Source organism: Podarcis tiliguerta (genome assembly GCF_965153285.1).
Source record: "Podarcis tiliguerta genome assembly, chromosome: 3".
NCBI classification, from domain to species: domain Eukaryota; kingdom Metazoa; phylum Chordata; class Lepidosauria; order Squamata; family Lacertidae; genus Podarcis; species Podarcis tiliguerta.
In genome coordinates this window covers 118,087,768-118,111,625 of record NC_139536.1, presented here as the reverse complement: position 1 = coordinate 118,111,625, position 23,858 = coordinate 118,087,768, and the positions used below count along the sequence as shown (strand labels likewise).

Genomic DNA, 23,858 nt, shown 5'->3' with positions numbered 1-23,858 from the left:
GGAGCACCCTGCTTAAACCTCCTTACTGGTGGAATCACATGGTGGAATGGCATGATAACCTTTCCTCCCAAGGCGAGGGGCAGTGACTTAGCTAAGGCTGGCACGACAGCTTACTTTATGGTCTTAACCCCTTCATGCATTAATTAGTGTTAAGCATGTTGGTTATATGAGGCTGATTTATCCCACAGAAAGGATAACAGTCCATAAAAGTTTTTTAAAAATATGTTGAGCATTTAACTAGGGTTGGACAATTTCATCTATTTCACTATTTCATCTCAGAGCTACTAGATTCTCCTGCTTTTGACATGTACTTTAGCAATCCTTGCATCTGTTGTCAGTACCACTAGGTTTTCACATAAAATATAAGCAAGGGAGGGGGAACAACCCTGGGAAATAAGTGTGGACTGCTGTTTATGCCAAGGTTGTTAGTGGCTACATCAGGATGACATCACAATGCTTATGTGAGGTCTTGACTTCCTTCTGTTGAACTGACATCCACAAGGTATTTATAAGAATGATGTGCACGTAGGGATAGGGAGCTACTCTTAGCTTACGTATATTTAAATGTAGCAACTTACTGCAGTAAAGTTAGTAGACAAAACAGCTGCAAATATGACACAGGATAAACGGGGGAAGCTTGGTGCCAGAACAAATTATACCTCAGCAAAGTCAAAAACCTGTGATCAAAGGGCCAAGAAGAAACTTTCTGCCACTCTGCTGTAAGTCCAGCATCTTCACTTCTAAGCTGAGGGCAGGGATGGGCCCACGGCTCCCAGTCCTCGTTGGGTTTCGTCTGACCCAAGAACACGGCCTGATCAGAAGCTTGCCACTCTTTCTTTTGGCTCTGACAGCTGTTTCAGTCACATTGTCCAACCCTAGTTAAATGGTCAACATATTTTTTAAAAACATACGGTATATATGACTTTTATAACAGAAGCTGCATGAAAAGTCCAAAATCCACACTTGGACAATACTTTTATTAGGACCAACAAGTAAGATGTTACACAAATTGGGAGGGGAGAAGGAAAAACACTAATCCCCCAATCAAAATACATAAATTAGGCTGGATGTAGGAGCTATGAGGTCCTCAGATTGTAATCATCATCTTAAATAAGAACTGCAGATCATTGGCATTATTCCTTTTATCAATCTCCAAACACAGATTAGATATCAATAGAAAATGTCAAAAATTGTGTGCTGATTGCCCCAATCCCCATCCATTGCCATTTTGTTATGGCTGCACCCTGGCACCTCCACTGTGATCTGTTGTGTTTTGCTGTCTCAAGTGAGTCCTAGGGATAGAAGTTTGAGAACCCCTGAACTAGGACACCTGGGGAATGGCAAGTAAAAGAGAAATCCCTAACCCAGGAGATCTAGGCCAAAGGTGGGCAAGATGTGGCCCTTCAAACATTGCTGTGCTCCAACTCCCTGCAGCCTCAGCCAGCATGGCCCATATGGTCAGGGATGATGGAGGGCCACAGGGGCCCCAACCCTAATGTATCCCATCCATAGAATAGTGTGACCGGAAAATAAAAAATAAACATGTTAAACCAGGCCACTAATATCATTCTCGTGGCGGTGGTAAACAGGATGATAGCATTTATTTATTTATTGGAAGGCATTTTATAATTGATTTTGATGTTTTAAGTTGGTTTTGCTGGTATTTCTGTTGGGCGTTTTATATTTGACTTTTAGAATTGCTCTTTAAATTGTTGCTATATTTTAATCTTTCTTTTAGCTACTTAATTTATTTGAAAACTGGGGTATATATTATTTAAATACATATCTCTGTTCCTTGCAGGAGCCTTTTGGACACTGAGGACGACCTCTCTAATATCCAGTGGGGATCAGTGCCTTTAGAAGTACAGGACTGGCTGACTGTTACCTTTGCAAGGAAAAAAGAGGCGTACAGTATCAAACCTGAGGATCAGCCAAGCATTCGAACTATTTCATATGCAGTCCAGGCTAGTGTTTTGGTAAAAAGGTGAGCATGGGCCATGGAAGAAGTAATGAGCCTAAACTCTGTAGCTCATGACTGGTGGAATTAAAGGTGCATCTAACGCAGTCCCTTCAAGAATTGTTACATCCGGAATCTCATTCACCAATTTACACATACACGTGTTCATCATAAGACCAGAAACACAGGGAGTCTGGGGGGCCCAGGAGGCCCAGGACCAGATGTGAAGCAGCACCGGCAAGCTCACCCAGCGGGGGCTGGAGTGGTCCTCTGCTTCCTGCTCACTCCAGCAGTGGCACAACCAGGGTGGTCTGAGCTGGGGCTGCAGGGAAAGGGGCTGCTTCTTCCCATTAAACAAAGGATTCGCGGAGGGAATTACGGCAGGTGTCACTGTGACCAAGAAGATATTCTCTGTGGCACACTTAATGGAATATGCAAAATAAGGTCAGATCGAGAGCTGGTTGTTAACAGCATAATGCAGGGGTGGGGAACATCCCCTCCCACACCAAGAGCCACCAGCACCCACACATCCGTTGGCATCAGAATCATCACAGCCCTAAACCCGTTCTCTACGAAGAGAGAGCGCAGGAGATGGGAGATTTAGGTGAGGCAAGGCGACTGCCTCAGGCAGCAGGATCCACCAGGGCAGCAGATCCCCATGCCTATCTTTCTTCCTCACTTGCCTCTGATGCAGGACAAGGAGTTGGGGCTTTTGTCTCCATCTCACTGCTCACCTTTCCTGAAGGCAAGGGCTCCAATGCGGCACATTCGCCCCACTTTCCCAGCCCAGTGAGAACACGGAGCCTTGAAGTCACAACACACACCAGCATTAGGCTGGGGGAAAAGCTTCTGTTGCCTCAAGGCTTCTTGCCAAACCCATTTCACTGGGAGGAGGGGCAGCAGGGCAGGACCATGCCAGCCTCTCAGCAGCCTGAGAAATGGCCCAGGGGCAATTAGCTGTCTATAACGCTTGACGGAGCAGCCCAGTCCAGTTGTGGGGGCAACATTTAGAGACCAACATGGCCATGTGGGGATTTCCACCAGGGTTGCCTCATCAGCCCTAGTCCAACCCTCTTCCTGCTTTGCCACATAGAGTCTCCCCCACTACTTGACTTGACCTACTCTAAGGGTCTTCTTAGAAAATAATCTATGGCTTACATATATTTCATTTGTTCTCCTAGGATGTTCCGTACACCCACCAGTGCAAGTGGTTTGGCTTATCCAGAGAAAGTAATTGCAGCTTTTAAGGTGAAAGTGGTTTTTAAAAAATAATAAAATAAAACGGTCTCCTGGGGAGGTGGTGGACTCTCCTTCCTTGGAGGTTTTTAAGCAGTGGTTGGATGACCACCTGTCAGAGTTGCTTCATTTCTTAAATCAAAGAAAGAAAGAAAGAAACAAGGAAAGAAAGAAGCCATTTGTATTGATGGCAGAAGTCATTGGCCAAGAGAGCCTTGTTGGAAGGATGTGAGGACCTTCTCAAGGGAGCCAGGGGGCCTGCTGTGGCTGGGTGTCCAGAGAAGGAGGAGGTCATTCGGTTGAGGGAGTTCATCTCTCTCCATCTCTGGCTTGTAGGTCTGAGACCCTTCCTGCTCTGAAATAGGGGTTTCGTTTCTTGTGTGCCTTGAATCCCGTGAGTCTCCTCGGCATAGTTAGTGGTGTTGGATCTGAGAACTTTGCAGCCATAAAATGAAGATCTGTAATAAACTATTATGACCAGCCATAAGAACACCTAATAAATTGCTGTTTTGATCTCTGTAAACTCCCATATCTATAAGCCAAATGTGGCAAATAGGTTGTCTTTATTTAATGGAAATTGTGGTTGGAGGAAGAGCCGTTTATTATCTACACGCTTTCAATAATCTGCCATAACTACATTCATTGGTATTACATTTTTTACTCACGTGACTTGGGAAACAAAAATGTTTGCATTTATATTTTTACATTTTACATTTTACACGTTGCCCAGGAACCTAGATTAAGAAATAAAAGTGCTTTTTTGTGTGTTTTCAATTACCAACAGGACATTGATAAATGGGATTTTGATGTATTTGCCTTAAATGAAACTTGTGAAGGGCACAGCTTAAAATACCTGATGTGTGATCTGTTCAACAAGTATGATCTTCTGAGACAATTCAAGGTCAGGAACTTATCTAGTTAAATCTTAGTATGTTAACAATCCAGTGTTTCCAGACTTTCTTTTAATAGAGCAAATTCCATGTTCTTGAAGGGCAAATTATAATACGGCAGCATCTAAGCAAATGAGAAAAAATTATGATAGGTGTGAAATAAAGCACATGGTGAAGCAAAGGGGCGTGTTCACAGAGTGAGTGTGTGGAGAACGGGGGAGGGGGGGTTGCCCTGCAGAGAAGTTCCCCTTTCCAGATTACCCCAGATTGGGAAAATCCAAGTTTTGTGTTGGAAAGCTGTGGGCTCCCAGTTGGATGGATGACACCTAAAAAAATCAATGCACATGGAGCTTCCAATCTACATTAAACTCCCATGTGGACGAGCCCTAATTCTTGCCTCCATCTGTCCATTCCATGCCATGGTGCCACCATGGATGTTTCACTTGCTTCTGTGCATCTGCACCGTCCCCAAATCTGCTCTGGAGGGTTGCTGGAAAGCTAGAAGAGATTAGGGACGGGGCAAGGGGGGCGGAGAAGAGGGGAAGTCCTATTGTGAGTGTGCCTGTTGCTTTCCATGCACAATGGTTTGGTTGGAAACAACCCAGGAACATCTCATTTGACCCCTGAATGATAAATTCAGAGGGGTGTTTGTCATACAACTGGTCTTGCCAATGGTTGCAATAAAAATGTTTATTTCCAGTTCTAAGCATGTCCTAATTCTTGCCTTTCATAGATCCCGATTACCTGCCTGATTTCATTTGCAAGTGCTCTGGAAGTTGGCTACAGCAAGCACCAAAATCCATATCACAATGTGATCCATGCTACAGACGTTACCCAAACTGTGCATTGCATAATGCTTCACACTGGTATGATGGTAAGAAATGCCCTACAGTGAAGGAAATGAGCATTTGGGATTCTTAGGTCCTCCTTTTCTTGACCTAGGAAAGCCTTTTGTTAGAATAATTTTAGAAACTCACATATTATAGTTCTTTACTAAGGTCTATATTCATTATTTACTAACACATCTGTAGCCATTTCACTCATAGGATATGGCTGACCCAGAATCATAGAATCACAGAAGTGTAGAGCTAGACAGGGACCCCGAGTGTCATCTAGTCCAACCCCCTGCAAGGCAGGAAATAGAATCTGGGAACAAGTGAATTATACATGGTGTTGCCATGCTATTAAAAAAATGCACTGACTCATGAGATCAATGGAAAAGCTAAGGCAGATGAACTTGTGTTAGTGCACAGGATTCAGGAAGGCTGGCATAAGATTTAGGAGGAACCCTAGGTATACATTACTCAGGAGCGTCAGGCATAGACTCCACCATTGACCCCAGTATTGTGGGAGGAAGCGGAAGCTGCTTGGCCCACAGGACAAAATGTGCACCGGGGTCCCAAATAACCCCCCACCACTTAAAAAAGAAAAACTGCTAGAGGAGATTGTAGTCATAGATCATTCTGCATCATGTCTAATTGTTAGTTGCGTGCAGGACATGACTGACTTTTAATTCTTCTCACTAGCATTGGTTCACTGACCTGGAGATATTAGCAATTCTTTTCAGCACGTCAATCCATGATTATGAACATACTGGAACCACAAACCATTTCCATGTTAGGACAAGGTAAGTCTCTTTTCTCATTTTCCAGTGTGACCATTGCAGCTCCACCTAAACTGAAATGGTAGAACTGAGTGGCTGAAATAGAAGCAGCTCAGCAGAGCTAGATTGCCCATCTCTCCCTCTGCTGGAACCAGTGGAGTGCTTGCTAATAGATGTCAGATCCCCAGAGCACAGTGTGAAAACCAGTACTCTAAAAAGTCAACATTTCGCCCCTAAAAATGGTATATTTTCATCTCTGGGGATGACCTGGCACCAGGAAAAAGAAATGTTCAATCTGTGACTGTGCAGCCCTTCCTAGGTCTGTTTTGGGTAACAGGGCTAGTTTTTTTTATTCTAGGTCAGAAATGGCACTTTTGTACAATGATAAATCAGTTCTTGAAAACCACCATGTGAGTGCTGTTTACCAGCTCATGCAAAATGAAGATATGAACATCTTGGTCAATTTAACCAACGAGGAATGGAGGTGAGATAATATAGGGGTGCTACATAAGGTGTAGTGATGCTTGTGCAGTTACAGGCCTTTCAAGAGTCACTCAACAATGCTAGGATTCTATAAGGAAGGATTGCCTTTACAAGCACTCCAGAGGTAACAGGGAGACTTTACTAATTTCCCACCTTTGCAGCTATGGCTTGTAGGCCATAAATGACAAATACAGTTTTGTATGTGGATGGCTTTCCTTCTCAGGGTAGCAGACAGCTTAATTCAGATAACTTTGGGCTCTGAAGGAGGACAAAATGCATGGAAATCCTTGTTTTAGAGAACTCACAGAACTCACTGTTAAGTTGTGGGTGAACATATCAGACGACACAGCGATTCTTCAAACAGCTCTTCTTTATTCTGAGGCCAGAACTGAACTGAACTGAACTGAAGGGCTCAGTCAGCCTGCTTATATAGAGCTCCAGTACCTTGTTACTGTAACAACTTTCTAAAACTATCCAATCACTGAACGTCACTTTCGATCCTTCATTTGCATACAAACTATCCAATCACTGAACGTTACTTTCAATCCTTCATTTGTATAACTATCTACAGTATCCCCATGCTGGCCCAGGGTGAGAACTTCAGTACATAACACTCACCATGAACAAATTATTTATGTGCCTTCAGGGAACTGCGCCGGCTGGTCATTGAGATGGTTTTAGCTACGGACATGTCACATCATTTCCAGCAAATGAAATATCTGAAACACGTTCTGAAATGCCTTCAGCATGTAAAAAGGTTGGTTGTATTGGGAAGGGTGTGTGCGTGTTGGAAATCTGAATTTTTGTTGGTGGTATGAATTCTTTAAATCATCTCTCATTTAATATGAGAAACAATCCTACTTTTCTGCTGAAGTAATTCAATAATGCCCTACATTTGACAGGACAGATAGAGATAAACTCATGTCCACGATTGTCCATGCAGCTGACATAAGTCATCCATCAAAGCCCTGGAAATTGCATCAGCAATGGGCAAATGCACTAATGGATGAATTCTTCAAGCAGGTACCATTTTCAAAAGTTCATTGGTAGGCTAGATTCCTTTGCATATCTTGAGATAGATATCAAATTCATATCTTACCTGTCCAGAAAATCCCAAATGGCCTAAAACCTTTATTAAAAAATATGCAAGCAAACATGCATAAGATAACACTTGGCATTTATTGTTGTATGTAATGTAACATAACCTACCCTTGTTGCTTGCACCCATTGTCACAAGAAACCACTGTGAAGCGCTGTCTCAATTCACATGTAGTACTAAGTCAAATCATGGCTAAGTGGGAACAAGGCAGCGCACACAGAGCGGACATGGAAGCCACTTCCCTCTTCCCTCTCCCAGAGCTGCTGCTGCCGCCGCCTCATTGCTTAGGATGCACCATGGCTTGGCTTAGCATTGCATCTGAATCCAGGCTTGTGGTTTGTCTCATGCCAAATAAATTACAAGCTGTTTACTTTAGGCTTACTGAGCATGGTTTCTCTGAGGAGGGACAAACCCATTTATGTAATGCCAAGTGAATGTTCCAGGTTATGAGCCCTGCTAACCTGGAAGTAGCTGCTCCTGGTTGAGAACTTTGCCCCAGGATGCAAACGGAAATCGCGCGCTGGAAGGCCCCATTAGCGAAAGTGTGCCTCAGGATAAGATCAGTTTCAGCTTAAGAATGGACCTCCGGAACAAATTACGTTCATAACCAGAGGTACCACTGTATTACAAAGCTGAATAATCTGGCTAATTATAGTTGTTCTAAAGCTTCTTCTGCCAACAGCCGAAGCAGCATCCACTGTAAAGCAAGCAGGACAGGTCTCTCCTGCTGTGCTGCATACAAGTAACAACCCCATTGGAATGCATTGCTCCCAAATAGCAGGCTCTGTTGTGGCTAAAATATCTTCGGGAGGACTGATAGGTGTGCCCCCATCCCTGTATCTGTACACTTGAGGATCCCTTCTGTTGTCTTTTAAGGATAAATAGGTGTGATTAACAGCTTGGTATGAAAGATTAACACCCACATGTTTCAAACTCTGTGTCAGAATTTGAAAATGTTGCTTTTCAAGATGATTGGAGGAGCAGAATTTTCAACTCTTAGGTTTTTGCTTCACACACTTGCAGGTTGACAATAGGAAGGCACAAACTGTCCCACATTGTGCTTCATATTAAGAATTTTGGGCATGTTCAGCCCAAGGTCAAGTAACAGCTACAGTGATTCCATTCTGGCAGTGAAGCCAACAATAGACAATTGCAATGATTGCAATGATTTATGAGATTCATGTGATTCACCTGCATTCCCCACCCCTGCTATATGTGGGGACTGGAGGTTTTTTTTACTGATATTGTGACTGGAGAGAAAAGGCTTAAGCACCACACACTGCGCTCCTGAGGACAATCGTCCTGTGCCTGGTATTTAACTTTATCAAACCCATGGCGTGGTTGCTGACTGTGTCATTTATATTATCTTTCATTTGGCCCTATGTCTCCGAAAACAGGAGTATCTGTTATGTTAGAGGTTCTCAGACTGTGATCTGCAGAACATCGCTGGTCTGTTGAGCTTCATTCAGGTGGTCCATGGTTTGTCTGTAGAAAAATAACTAAAAATACTGTGTCATCTAGTGCAGCGCATGACAGTTGCTACGACAAGCAGAAAAAATATTAAGTGGTCAACCAAGACCCTCAGCAATTTTCAGGTGGCTTTGTGGCAAGGAAAGTTTGGGATCCATTGCATTATGCTATACCAAATACTGTAATGTGTTTAAATAAGGAAAACACCCTGAAATAAAGGTTGTCATTTATTCCTTATTGGGACTTTCATAAACTTGGTAGAATCTTTGAAATTCCGAGTGGAGGGCTCACACTGCACTCTCACAAATAGTGTCTCTTTTTACACAATTATAAATAAACACACACTTATCTTTTCATATTACATACATTCTCAGAGTGTATGGGTGATTCAGGGGTGATTCAGATGCAACAATCTTGTATAGCCCATGGTTTTATTAAGTCAGAAATGACTATTGAGCCTACACTCTCCCATCTCATTTCTCCCTCCCATGTACGAGCTTTAAAGCTTTTATGTTGGTATCTTTAAGCCACAGTTGCCCATAATGTCTGAAACAAGAAACTGTGGTTTAATGCTGGTTTTCTAAGTAGTGGGAAATCTGTGGGCCTCCAGCTGATGTTAAACTGCAATGCCCATCAACCTCAGCAAGCAGGCTAAAGATGATGGGTTCAGCAATATCTGAAGGGGAATCAGTTCCCCACACCTGTTCTAAGCTGCTTCATAGAATCATAGATTTGGAAGGGGCCCCAGGGGTCATCTAGTCCAACCCCCTGCAATGCAGGAATCTCAGCTAAAGCATCCATGACAAATGGCCATCCAACCTCTGCTTAAAATCCTCCAAGGAAGGAGAGTCCACTGCCTCGCGGGAGTCTGTTCCACTGTTGAACAGCTCTGTCAGAAACTTTTTCCAAATGTTTAGTCGGAACCTCCTTTCTTGCTCCTTGAAGCCATAGGTTCGAGTCCTACCCTCCAGAACAGGAGAAAACAAGCATGTTCCCTCTCTTCCATGTGACAGCCCTTCAGATATTTGAAGATGGCTCTCATATCTCCTCTGTCTCTTCTTTTCCAGGCTAAATATACCCAGCTCCTTCAAGCGCTCCTCGTAAGCCTTAGTTTCAAGAGTTTCATATCAAAATAGAAGTGAATTTATTGGATATCGTTCACACTGTCTTATATCTCTGTGCATTCTTTCCCCTCCACCTCAGGGAGACAAGGAGGCTGAACTAGGATTGCCTATTTCTCCACTCTGTGATCGTGGGACTACCAATATTGCTGAAACTCAAATAGGTAATATGAGGGAGGGAGCCAATCTTTAGTCCTTCCTCTCAATCCTTTTCTTTCTGAAAAACAGATGTATGATTTTCTCCCCCCCCCCTTTTTTTAAAAATATTTTTTATTAAGTTTTCCATTTAACAATCCAATCATATCACATTAGTTAATCCGAATTATGCCAATACATATCATAAAATCCAAATATTTTGCCAAATTTTAAAAATTTTTGTTGGGGGTACCCATGCTTCGAGTTCAGTAAGGCTCCAATCATCTCATATTTTGGCTGCTTTAAAGATGTATGCTTTTCTTTCTCACCACAGCAAAACAAAAAACAAAAACAAACAAATATGCCATAGGTGCTAGAAAATGTCCTGGCTGGATCACCATTTCCTGAAGCTCAAAAGCAGATCCAGAAATCACATTAATCATATTATTATTGTTATTATTATTATTGTTGTTGTTATTATTATTATTATTCAGTGCTATGTCCCTTTCACCACCAAACCACCTGACTCGTTGTCAAATCCCCCACTGCACTGCTTTGTGACGTCCTTGCAAGCCATGGGTCCCCTACAACATCCCAGTCCTGAATGCCTTTGAGCTTCATTCGGGTCTTGCCTTTCTTTCAGTTTTAAGCAGTGCAGATTACTCAGCAGTTTCCAAGCCTACACTACTTCACCATTTTAAAAAATAATAAATTTTGGCTACTGGTAAACTATTTTTGAGGGAGTTAATTCCATAGTTAAATTATGCACTGTGTGAAAAGTATTTTCTTTTGTCTGTCCTAATCTTCCAACATTCAGCTTTTTTGATGCCCACAAGCTCTCGTGTTATGAAAGGAGAAACTTATCTCTGCCCACTTTGTCCACTGTTTTCATGTATGTGTTCTTTGAATTCTTTAAGGCATGGCTTATTGTCTGGCTGTATTTATTTTGCCAAAGTTTATGTTCCTTTTGGTTCTCCTCATTTGCACAAATTTCTAAAGGAAACTTCCTTGCCTCTGAAGAGTTCTTTGACTCTACAGTGGTACCTCGGGTTAAGAACTTAATTCATTCTGGAGGGCCGTACTTAACTTTAAACTGTTCTTAACCTGAACCTTAACTTTAGCTAATGAGGCCTCCTGCTGCTGCCACACCACCGGAGCACAATTTCTGTTCTCATCCTGAAGCAAAGTTCTTAACCCAAGGTAATATTTTGGGTTAGCGGAGTCTGTAACCTGAAGCGTCTGTAACCCGAGGTACCACTGTACTCATTACAGCACAGTCTTGGTGCTGATGGTACCTTTCTTAATCTGTGGTATAAACGCTTATGAGATAAATGCACTTACTGTTTATCCTTTTATTACAACTGTTGTTAATTTTTTTACATCATCAGATACGGGGTTGCACATTTCATGTTGTTTGCTCTGGTGCCTGCTTGGTCTAATATATGCTCACTGGGCTGTGCTTCTCTCCAAATGCCAAACCTGTTCTGGCAGAGCTGCACTTCTACCAATTTTCTGCGCCTCATCCACCAGGTCTCCTGCTTGTGGCCTTCATGCTGGCCTTTGCCACCAAGCTCAACATTTCCGCTTGAGGCCTGAGCACCCCAGGCCTTTTCCTGCGCTGACTACCGCAGGGCGACTTGGCCGGCCTCTAAAGTGAACTAAAGTGAGACGGAAGCATGGAAGGTGCCTAAAGAAGCCAGGGTGGCTATCTAAAGAACTTCTAACTGAGTTAAGATTAAAAAAGGATGTGTACAAAAAATGGAAAAGGGGGGAAACCACCAAAGAGGAATTCAAACAAATAGCCAGCACATGTAGACACAAAGTCAGAAAAGCTAAGGCACAGAATGAACTCAGGCTTGCTAGAGAGGTTAAAAGCAACAAAAAAGGCTTTTATGGGTATGTTCGTAGCAAAAGGAAGAACAAAGAAACAGTGGGGTCACTCAGAGGAGAAGATGGTGAAATGCAAACAGGGGACACAGAAAGGGCTGAACTCCTCAATGCTTTCTTTGCCTCAGTCTTCTCCGATAAAGAAAACAATGCCCGACCTGAAGAATTTGGAGCAAATGATTCAGCAGAGAAAACACAGCCCAGAATAACTAAGGAGATAGTACAAGAATACTTGGCTAGTTTAGATGTATTCAAGTCTCCAGGGCCAGATGAACTGCATCCAAGAGTATTAAAAGAACTGGCGGATGTGATCTCAGAACCAGTGGCAGTCATCTTTGAGAATTCCTGGAGAACAGGCGAAGTCCCAGCAGACTGGAGGAGGGCAAATGTTGTCCCTATTTTCAAAAAGGGGAAAAGAGAGGACCCAAATAATTACCGCCCAGTCAGTCTGACATCAATACCAGGGAAGATTCTGGAGCAGATCATTAAGCAAACAGTCTGTGAGCACCTAGAAAGGAATGCTGTGATCACCAACAGTCAGCATGGATTTCTGAAAAATAAGTCATGTCAGACTAACCTGATCTCGTTTTTTGACAGAATTACAAGCCTGGTAGATGAAGGGAACGCAGTGGATGTAGCCTACCTTGATTTCAGCAAGGCATTTGACAAGGTGCCCATTATATTCTTGTAAAGAAGCTGGTAAAATGCGGTCTTGACTATGCTACCACTCAGTGGATTCGTAACTGGCTGACTGACCGAACCCAAAGGGTGCTCATCAATGGTTCCTCTTCATCCTGGAGAAGAGTGACTAGTGGGGTGCCACAGGGTTCTGTCTTGGGCCCGGTCTTATTCAACATCTTTATCAACGACTTGGACGATGGACTCAAGGGCATCCTGATCAAATTTGCAGATGACACCAAACTGGGAGGGGTGGCTAACACCCCAGAGGACAGGATCACACTTCAAAACGACCTTGACAGATTAGAGAACTGGGCCAAAACAAACAAGATGAATTTTAACAGGGAGAAATGTAAAGTATTACACTTGGGCAAAAAAAATGAGAGGCACAAATACAAGATGGGTGACACCTGGCTTGAGAGCAGTACATGTGAAAAGGATCTAGGAGTCTTGGTTGACCACAAACTTGACATGAGCCAACAGTGTGACGCGGCAGCTAAAAAAGCCAATGCAATTCTGGGCTGCATCAATAGGAGTATAGCATCTAGATCAAGGGAAGTAATAGTGCCACTGTATTCTGCTCTGGTCAGACCTCACCTGGAGTACTGTGTCCAGTTCTGGGCACCACAGTTCAAGAAGGACACTGACAAACTGGAACGTGTCCAGAGGAGGGCAACCAAAATGGTCAAAAGCCTGGAAACGATGCCTTATGAGGAACGGCTAAGGGAGCTGGGCATGTTTAGCCTGGAGAAGAGGAGGTTAAGGGGTGATATGATAGCCATGTTCAAATATATAAAAGGATGTCACATAGAGGAGGGAGAAAGGTTGTTTTCTGCTGCTCCAGAGAAGCGGACACGGAGCAATGGATCCAAACTACAAGAAAGAAGATTCCACCTAAACATTAGGAAGAACTTCCTGACAGTAAGAGCTGTTCAACAGTGGAATTTGCTGCCAAGGAGTATGGTGGAGTCTCCTTCTTTGGAGGTCTTTAAGCAGAGGTTTGACAGCCATATGTCAGGAGTGCTCTGATGGTGTTTCCTGCTTGGCAGGGGGTTGGACTCGATGGCCCTTGTGGTCTCTTCCAACTCTATGATTCTATGAACTGGGAGCTACCACTGGGGTTGCAAGCTGTAGGCTGAGCTTTGCCATGTCTGAATCCTATTAATAGGTCTTGGTGCTTCTAGGAGACTTGGATATGTTGAGGGTTTATGCAAGACATTCTCGCCACTCTCTCATTACTTTGGGAGACCAGGCCTCCATCAGGAGAAAACTAGAATGGCTGTGGCAAGACCAGCTGAACTTACCACACTGCCCTGGTGCTGACATGCTAAGCCAGACTTTGACTTAGTGAGCTTGTGGAGAGGAGCTCACATCCACTTTGCTGCTCCCAGGATCCCCAGGTTACGCTAACATTTGGCTTAGGGTGCTGTCCAAACCGGAACTTGTGGTTAAGCTCCATCCTTATTAGCCATGATGTCTTAGGTCAGTATGGAAGCAAAAAAGAAATGGGAGGAGGCAGGCAGCTGCAAGCTCCTCCCCAGGAACCTGCATGTTCACATGGACTCAAGGCCTGATTCACACATGACCCTAAACCATGTTTATTAAACCATAGCTTAGTGTACTACCACTAGAAATAATAATAGTAATAATAATATTAATAATTTGACTTTTGGGGGGAAACTTGCCTCTTTAGAATCCTTTCCAGATATATCATAGTTTTAGCCAAAATATCTGCACTCATCTCAGACCAGGGCTGGATCTACACAGCTATAAAAATGCTATGAAAAAAAACATTTTAAAGCTCACAATGGAAATGATCATTGACTTTGGATTTCAGCTCTACAGAGCTATCTGATGCCACATTGTTATAACACATTTATAACGTTATAAGTACACTAATGTAGCTGAGTCCTAGACCCATAAGCTCTGTACTGAAGAATGTTTCTTCATCTAGGACAAGAAATTGAAGAATTATGTCTGGATGTTTTCTTCTTTTCAGGCTTTATTGATGTCATAGTGAAACCAATTTTTTCTCTTATAATTGAAGCAGCTGAGAAAATTGTTGAGCCTCTTATATATGAAGCTTTTGAAACTGGATGTTCCTCTAGCAGAGATTCTGGGTATTTTTCCGGGTATGACTGTTCTTCTTGCTTTTTTTGCTAATGTTATCCTTATTTTTTTAACAATTGCTCTTGTCACCATGGTCTTTGATACTGGCAAGATATTAACTCATTTTCAGTTTTGTTTCAATAATTGTTCTTCATTTAACTCCCCAACCTTTCATTTTTACATTTTTTGTTTTGTTTTGTTCTGTTAAGAGCCCTGTACTTCATCTATGCATTTCTCCTCTTTACTCCTCCAGGGCTTCCTGATAGCCCAATGAGGAATTTTAAGTTAACACTGTGAGTTTACTGCATTCCAGTAACTTTCATGTTTTTGTAATGTGAGATTAGTTTTTAAAATGTTGAAGTGGAGTAAATTTTTGATATCAATATTTCACTTAATTTCCAGTGAAAGGGTGAATTGGACTCCACTAGCAGATTGATAGGTCTTTAAAAAGTCCTGCAATAGCTGCATTTGATTGTCCCAGTGTTCATTTCTGTTCCTGAAAAAGAGGGCATTGATTTTCTCTCATTATTATACTATATATATTTTCCGGTGTTTTAAAATATATGCTGGTATACGTTTGAGGAACGACGCAAACCCCCAAACCCAAGAAATTAATGCATGCCAGATTCTAACTAATATTTGAGATAGGAAGGGGAAATGCAAGCTGCCAAATCCATGCAAAGCAGCCTGGCCAGGCTAATTAAGTGTAGCTCCATTAAGAACCATTGGCAATGCAAGAGAACTGTCTTTTCCAGCAGGAGAAATGGCAGGTTACCAAGGTGAACTATTAGGAAATAGTGTCTTAACATAAGGTTAGGGTTTTGGGTGAGAGATTTACTGGGGGGAAAGAGGACAAGGGCAGAATGATCTTGGCTGCTGACTGGAGAGGTTGCAACCCAGAGCCTGGGGAGCCTGGCTGGTGCTCTGAGAGAAGCCCGGGGAGACAGGCAGCTGCACATCCGTGTAAAATAAATGCTACAGCCTCTGCCGTAGCCTGAATTCACAATGGAAACATGACCCTGGGGGAGACCCTGGAAGCCCTGGGTCATGCTACTGCTTGCTACAGATTGGGGTGCCATGTAGCAATCAGTGCTTTTTTCCGTGCCAATTTTAGATGTCAGTTGCTTCTCCAGAACTCTAAAAACCTTAAAAATTACTTCAACAATTTCAGCCTGACTCATTACTTATGGTTTTCTTTCCTTTTGTAAAGATCAGGGTCAATTGAAGATGAAAATAAACCAAAACTTAGTGGGAACAGTTTTGAAGAGGAAGAAAACTTTAGTCTGGGAAGCGTCAAAAGTGAAAGTGGGACTTGCACAGAGAGAAATCTCTTAATTTCATTGGATATAGCAAGCTTTGAAGAACACTTGGTGCATAATATTGAAGCAAACAGAAAAAAGTGGAAAGAGAGCCAGGAGCCCAAGAGCAAAGGTAGGAGGATCCATTTCTGCAGACTCTGAGCCCTCCATACACTGCAATAACCATTTCCCACATTTGTGTCCACGCCATTCTTGCTGCTCTCAACAGTCCTTTGCAGAAAGAAGAGACTGTTTTCTGGAGCAGAACACATTGCAATTTATATTTTCCTTAAATAAAAATGTCTTACTATTATTAAAAACAACGACAAGGTCTTAATTTGGCATTTCAATTCTCCTAGACTAGCCCTAACCCTCTGTCCAATTAAACAGAATCAATACTGGGAACAATCTCAGCTCATTGCTATTCTTATATGTCTAACTATGGGCTGCACCCGAGCTCCCTCCCCTCACCCCCCCATCCCATAGAGCTCCCCCTTCCCACCCCATGCAGCTAACTACTAACCTTACTTTTTACCTTCCCAGCCCCATTTCTGAAGTCACTTCTTTCTCCTCTTCTGCAGCACTGCTTTGCACCCAGTTTCACCTTCACCACGTTTAGGGAAGTTTTTAATATTTGATGTTTTATCGTTTTTTAATATTCTGTTGGGAGCCGCCCAGTTAGATGGGAGGCATACAAATATTATTCTTGTTCTGATGTCCGTGCCTCCTCCCTCTCTTTTTGTGCAAGTTGCCTTCACAAGCCACAACTCGGTAACCTCCCACATCTTCCTCCTCCCACACATTGCAACTACTCGGCACACTTGTCACCATTTTTTCTTATTCTTCAGACCCTGCCATGCTCTTGCTTTCATCTCCAGCCCCAGTCCTATGTCTCATACACCCTTGTTTTTTGCAACCGTCTTTAGGCCCCTTTTTTCACCTTCACTTTCTTTTTTCCTTCATCTTCCTCCTCTTCTCAATTCTCCCTTGCCCACGCATCACCCCCATTTCCATGCCTTTTCCTCTTCTTTTGTGCATCCCTCTTTGCACAGGCACACAGTTAATCACCTTCCCTTCCTTTTTCCAACTCTCTTGCATACAAACTGACCCTTTCTCCATGCTGCCTCCTCTCTTATTCTGCAGCTCTCTTTGCATGCACCCCCCCCCATGCTGACACATTTATCTTTCAGATGCATTTGCATTAAGAGCAAGCCTGTCAGTTGACCTGTTCAGTTAGGGAAGGTTCGGTTCCCACTGTATCCAAACAACAAAAGTTTGAGTAAAACAGGGATAGAGACACCGAGATGAATATATTTATGAGTTTGGGTGGGCGGATTCCCCTTAAAGTCTTGGGTACCAGTTTCTCTCCCATAATTTGAGTTAGCAGATGTAGGAGATGACTAAAAGTTGAAGTCTTCACCCAAGGTGTGAGACAGCTTAGCAGTGTACAAAGGCTGATTCTGATACTTTTGTACATGTAAAAAACAAGAATGAAAGCCTAAAACGAGTGGTCCACAAAGTGGTTGTGCATAAACCACATTTTAAAAAAAAAGAATATTGGGAAATGTTTCATAAATATTTATCTGTCTTTCTACAGATGAAATTATTTTAAGGGGAATATCTTAAATTTCCTTTGTTTTTAGAATCACCAATGAAAGAAAGTAACAAGGCCAAAGACAAAGTAAGTAAAGATAAAAAAGAGGGCGGGAAACCCCAGAAAACATCAAAGCCCAAACACCATCCTTCAAAGTCCAATAAACTTTGTATTGCACCACAAAGTCCTACCGTTTGCGATTGTGAGCTCTGCCACAACAGAGCATTTGAACCAATGGATGTCAGCTTCATCGTTTACAACACAGGTGCATCAGAACTGTTTCAGCCACAGCCGGATGATGAGGTCATGGATGTCACAGAATCATATGGTATTCAAAATAACTTTTCTATCCAGATTGTTGTCTTCATAGATCCATTATTTTTATTTTGCACAAAAATGCATTCAATCTATCCTTAGGTAGTGCGCTCTCTCTCTCGCTCTCTCTCTCTACTGTATATCACTCCCCAACCAATTTTCCTTGCATCCTTTCCCCACATTTAACAAATTCCAGTTCTGCAAAACCTCAGATTTTGCAGCACCAAATTAAGAGTTTTGTAATTTGCATTCATTCACTCATTAATAGAGATAAAAGGATTTGTCAGTTTTGGTCCTCTTAGGTTTTGATTTTTCTGATCTTAATTTTGCCACATTTCTGCAGCAATTTGAAAATGAATCAGCATTCTAGTGCAAGTGTTATCTAATAAACACATTTTTGTAATCTATTTTTATTAATGTACATATTTTTGCAATGTCTCCTAATATAATGCATTTTCATTAATATATGCATTTTTAATGCACACTTTTTTGTAAACATTGGTTGATTGGAGAACTGCATTTCAGTATTCAGAAAAATACAAATTTTTAAGGATGGTTATGTTTTGATTCTTATATTGTTTCAGAAAAGGCAAATTTGAGAAATTCGGCTTTAAATGCAAACTGAATTTTACTTCTCCCCCATCTCTATTCATTTCAGTAACAGAACCTGTTATTTTCTGTTTACAAAAGTGTAGCAGGAACTGATGTAGAAATCTAGACATACCATCTGCAGCTTCCAGATGAGTGTTGCTTCCTTGAAAAATTGAGTTCCTGAATTGGATTCATATTTTCATGCAGGTTGTCTACAGAGGCACTTGAGATAAGGGAGGGTAGATCTGCATTGATTAAGCCTCAAATAAGCCAAAATTGCAGGCAGTTCCAACCAATGTTCATATGCTTCACAAGTAATTACAAGAACCCAGTGCTTTTGATCAAAGACGACAGTGCATGAATGTAATACCTTATTTTTAACACATCACAGTAATTTAGGAGACAAATATTTTATGGGAGTGGAGTATTAGGATCAAGTTCCTAAGTTTTTAATTTTTATCAACAGTTGTCTAGATTACAAGAATGTAAGCAGAAGTGGCATTTTCATTTGAGAAATAGAATTTTTCATTTGAGAAGATTTAGCTGACTGTCCCTCTTTTTGCATATTTGTTTTGTAGAGGAATTGGTGGATAATAAAAGTTCCTGGAGGAAAGCTGCTGCCCAGGATACAGATAAAAACATATACGAGATGAGAGGCATGGTTCCAAAAACAAAACCTTTGCGTCCTAATGAAAGCGATGATGTGATCATTGAGGAATTCATACCAGATGATCCTGAGCCCCCAAAAGAAAGTGAACACCCTGCCGTCCCTGATCACAATGGTGCTCAGCTGTCACCTGGTCTTGGCTTTATGTCAGAGCTAACCAAAAGTGAAGTCGATTTCTTTTCCCTGTGGAACGGTAATTGGCCATTTCTGCTCAGGCTTCAGTGATGATTAATAGGTAGTTTTAGCACAAACCTCAATGAACCTTCAACATTTCACAGATGAAAATGGTCACTTATTGGCTGGTGCCATTGGTGAACAGTGACAAGCCAACATCATACAGGTGGTGGAGGAAATAGCGGTGCCAACACAATGCAGGCACTGTGTGCCACAAATAGAGATGGCAAAAGCAGTACATTGCACTTATACAGTGGTACCTCAACCTTAATCCGTTCTGGAAGTCTGTTCTTAACCTGAAACTTCTTAACCTGAGGTACCACTTTAGCTAATGGGCCTATCGCTGCCGCTGCCGCATGATTTCTGTTCTCATCCTGAAGCAAAGTTATTAACCCGGGGTACTACTTCTGAGTTAGCAGAGTCTGTAACCCAAGGTACCACTGTAATCTCATTTTACAGTCAAGGAAGACCATCTGGTGACACAGAATTCTTAGGAGAAACAATAATAGAGTACCTCCCAGCCTATACAGAGTTCCTTCCACTTGCCAAAATGATGACAGCTTCTCCCTCCCCTATGCATTGCTTCCTGGTTTAAGGTATGCCCTCATCAGGACTCAGCCTAGAGTTTCAGTGCCAAGACTGAGTCCTGGAAAATGGCAGTCCAATTATCTGATTATGTGGCTTTCATCACCACTGAATAACTATAGTTTCTTGCTTCCCCTCAGAATTCAGAAGGATGTTGCCTTTCAGCACATGCATGGCAACAAAATTAGAATTTTTGATCATTTTTGACAGTCCTTTCCCTCCACAAATTCTACAACTGGTTCCCCCTTTTCCCATCCCTTCTTCTATCAGTACAACAGACGCGTTGACAAAATAAAGGTGTGTTTTAATGACTTCTAAACATGCTGGAAAAGTGCGTTTTTTAAATTTTTTATGTTCAACTTAATGTTTTATCAATGAGCTAAAAAGCAAAATTTGGAAATTGAATAACTCATTATTGTATGAAAAAGAATAACTGAGAAAGTTAAAAAAAACCTGAACTGAAATCCTTTCTTCAAAGTAGCAAAACAAAGGAAGTACCAATCTTAACCATGTGGGATACATGTAAAGCTTGAGGATGTTCATAAGTATTTATGGATTATTCATACTTTCAGTAATTTAGTAAGTCAAGACAACAACAGAAAAATACAAGGACAAAATGAATTTGATTTTGAAACGAAACGTAAGGAAACAGAATCTAAGGAACTTTTTTGCAAGTTTTTAAGAGCAAAACAAAAACTGGAAACAGTAGATACTTATAAAACGTGTAAAAACATGTGCATACTAAACAGAAATGCTTTGAAATAGTAGTAAAAACAGGCAGACTACATGACCTACAATATATATATATATATACACACACACCAGACATTGGCACTCGATAGAAACAATGGTGGTCTACACCCTCAGATCAGGACCGGCCCACCCATGAGGCAAGATCCACTGGGGCAGCAGATCCTGACATCGATCTTTCTTCCCTCTTGTTCCTGTTGTTGATCTTCCCTCACCCCTTTTTCTCTGGCGAAGAGAGGGGTACCATTTGACGTCCGTCTCGGGTGCCATAATGCCTTGGCCCAGCCCTCCCTCAGGTTCACTATATCATTATACCTCTCAAGCCCCAGAACTAGGACAAATAACATATTTTTTTAGAAAAGTCTGAAATTCTGAAATTAATATATGATGATGGAATGTTTCTTGATGACCCTGACTTGAAACAAGTGATATTAGAGACTAATAATTTCGTAAAAGTCAGTTGCGTGTTGAGGTCCCCAGGGCCACCCCAATAACTCACACATCACACTGAATTTTTTGTTTAAGGTTTTTGGCATGATTTTGGCCAGAACTTTATTAAAATACAAAAATGTGAGTGGTTGCTTAGGCATTGGTTGCGACTATCTGCCCCCACCATGGGGGACAGACTGACATTCCGCATGATGCGAAAGTCAGAAAAGGGGAATACACTTGGGGGTAGCGACGGAGCAGGGAACCTGCCCTCAGCCCTCCCCAAATGCAACCAGGAGCTCATTGCTATGGCCCGAGCCCCCTTGACAGAGTAGACAAGCAATAGTTAGCCCCCGATTCCTTTAACGGAATCCCTTGCAGCAGCAACATTAGAGGGGCAGGCACAGCCAATCCATGCCCCTCAACCAACCAAACCATAAACCAATGCCTAACCGCAACCTTACAAGTTGTGACGATTTGCTACGCAGTAGGCAAAAACCAAATGGCCCCAGCCAATCAGCCAGATGGACAAAATTCCTACCGGGCCCCTGCCCCAAGAGCAGACGACCCCATGACAGGCATAGCAAGGTCAAAGCGAACAACCCTAATTCTAGGGAGGGGGGGGACGGGCAATCCGATGCACGGGCGAAAAGAGGAAGCCCTAGCCTCGTGCAAGGAGTTTTAGCATTTCTGGCTGTCAATCAACAAATGGCAACATTAACTTCTTCCAACAACAAGGGAGGCCCCAATCGCATCAGTGACCAATGATCAATTAGCCCGCCCCCAACTCTGGAGTGTCTGGTGGCCCCCACCGCAACACGTGCTCTCCATGAAGGAGAACACGTTTTCCCACAATTCAACACACAGAAGGATGAGCAGATCTCAGCCTTTAAAGCAGAGCTCAAACATTGAGTTGGGTGAGGATAAAAAATGATGGCATTGCTAAATAGTATGAAAAAACAAAATTAAACTTTAATCCCACATAAAAATGTTGAAAAGTAACAATAAATTTATTAAAATGTAACATTAAATGGACTCATCTATCCAGCTCAATGCCTGGTCAACAAACTAATGTGATAAATACCGGTAATTAATAAATTATGTGTATGAGAAGAGAAAAAAAGCTACATGTGGATCATCTTTTTAAATGGCATATACAGAACCTTCATCAGCACATGTACATGCAATGAAATATGTTTATGTGGACTTGTCAAACATGGATGCTTTCACACATTTCCAATATGCTGTGATTCACAAACTCTAAGCATGGTTTTTCCACTATGTTTTACTCAGAATAGACCTAATTTAAATCATGTTTATTAATGTTAATAGGTCTACTCTGAGTAACACTTAGTTAAATACCACCCTCAATCAGGCAAAATGCATGCAAACATAGTAATATATTCTCTAACAATATACTTTTTTCTCCCTCTCTGCAGAAGAAATTATGAGACGTGCTGCGGAGCAGCAGAAACAAGACCAAAGCAGAATGGCTGCTGACGCTGCGTTACAGGTGGCAATATCAGCAAAACAAAATGAGGGTTGTCAAGCAAACTCAGCTGATCAAAACTTTGTTCTACAAGTAATCTCTATTGACACCCCTATTATAACAAACAGGACAGAATCAGGACAACATTGTGACCCATCCCAGAAGGAAGTTGCCAATAGTTCTGCCCTAAAGCAAGATATTACCACGCCATCAAATGCATGCCAACAAAATGAAACAACCCCACGTGGAGCTGCAGCTGCAGCTGTATCTGTCACATCCTTGAGCTATGGGGTATTTAAAATTCCCCAGTAGATTATTGATCTAACTGGTAGGCTAAGATTGCACTGTCTTCAAGCTTCACAGAAACCAAGACCTGATCAAATACAAGGCACCTGACTCAAACGTAGAACTTCTGACTGCTGAATGTTCAAAAGTTAAGGGGGAAATGCTTATTGTGAGATCAGTTGACAGAAATCTGAAACACGCATTGGTCGCTACAGAATAGGCAGAGGTAATTCTTAATAAACCTTCTTATTGGTGGAAATGAAACCCACCTCTTCCCCTTCCCCTGAAGATTTTGAGTCTGTGGGACTTTTCAGGAGTCTGAAATAGAAGTGTGAGAGAAAATATACAAGGAGAAGAAAGGCATGTCTATGGGATGGAATTAGTAGCAGTATTGTGTGCTAAAGAAACAGATGTTAAATATTTATTTTGATACCATTTTTAGTCAGACTACAGAGTTTGTGTTTGGGATAGAAGAATGGTGAAGGGGCAGAGAAGGGGTATAAAGATTGCACATATGGTCTTGAAGAGGAAAAAACCAACCTTTTCAGGAGCACTTTGAGACTTCCTACCCATCATGCACACTAGGGACCCATCTCAGGATCTGGCAAAATGCACGTGGCAGAGCACACTCTCAATCTGGTGTTTTGTTAGGGAATGTGATATGTTGGGGGAGCTCTTACTTGTTCCTTTGAGATGGACAGATCATTGCCTGGTCATTCCCAGTGCTGGTGAGAAACATGGAAGAACTCTCCCAGATCAATTGACTTACAACATTTCTAATTTCCTGTGACTCTCAAATGGCGGCTGTTTCTGTTCCTCTTACACAGCAAGAAACAAACAAACACAAATACTGTATCTATTTTCAGACACTGAGATGTAGGGTGCGGACTTTGTAAGCCTAGCCTATCAGTGCAGTAAAATCCTGCATCCTTAAAAAAAGTCCTCTTAAGGTTTAAATGTTATGTTAACTTTTCAGGAAGGGTGTGGTATACTATTTTTGTCCATAGTAATTT

The 23,858-nt window shown here is 42.0% G+C and overlaps 1 protein-coding gene across 5 annotated transcripts; it reads left to right on the top strand.

Annotated features, from left to right (window-relative positions):
• Positions 1-456: 456 nt before the first annotated feature.
• On the top strand, positions 457-23,109 carry LOC310675290 (dual specificity calcium/calmodulin-dependent 3',5'-cyclic nucleotide phosphodiesterase 1A-like). 5 transcript variants are annotated; one of them, XM_083435568.1, is made up of 15 exons: positions 457-502; positions 1,802-1,984; positions 3,139-3,205; positions 3,978-4,094; positions 4,817-4,957; positions 5,610-5,710; positions 6,045-6,170; positions 6,816-6,926; positions 7,072-7,192; positions 9,942-10,023; positions 14,559-14,691; positions 15,879-16,099; positions 17,610-17,888; positions 19,045-19,326; positions 22,511-23,109. In XM_083435568.1, the coding sequence occupies exons 3-15, from the start codon at positions 3,140-3,142 to the stop codon at positions 22,870-22,872; spliced, it is 2,142 nt and encodes a 713-aa protein (XP_083291694.1). In that variant the 5' UTR covers positions 457-502; positions 1,802-1,984; position 3,139; the 3' UTR covers positions 22,873-23,109. The 5 variants fall into 5 exon arrangements, with proteins under 5 accessions (XP_083291694.1, XP_083291692.1, XP_083291690.1 ...); XM_083435566.1 differs by having other exon boundaries at positions 491-719; positions 14,610-14,691; XM_083435564.1 differs by having other exon boundaries at positions 494-719.
• Positions 23,110-23,858: the final 749 nt, after the last annotated feature.

Bases quoted from the DNA above. Each gene is read 5' to 3' on its own strand.
- LOC310675290 (XM_083435564.1), top strand. From the start codon at position 613: ATGACACAGGATAAACGGGGGAAGCTTGGTGCCAGAACAAATTATACC. The intron at 1,985-3,138 runs GTGAGCATGGGC...TTGTTCTCCTAG, and splicing joins GCTAGTGTTTTGGTAAAAAG to GATGTTCCGTACACCCACCA. The intron at 4,958-5,609 runs GTAAGAAATGCC...TCTTCTCACTAG, and splicing joins TGCTTCACACTGGTATGATG to CATTGGTTCACTGACCTGGA.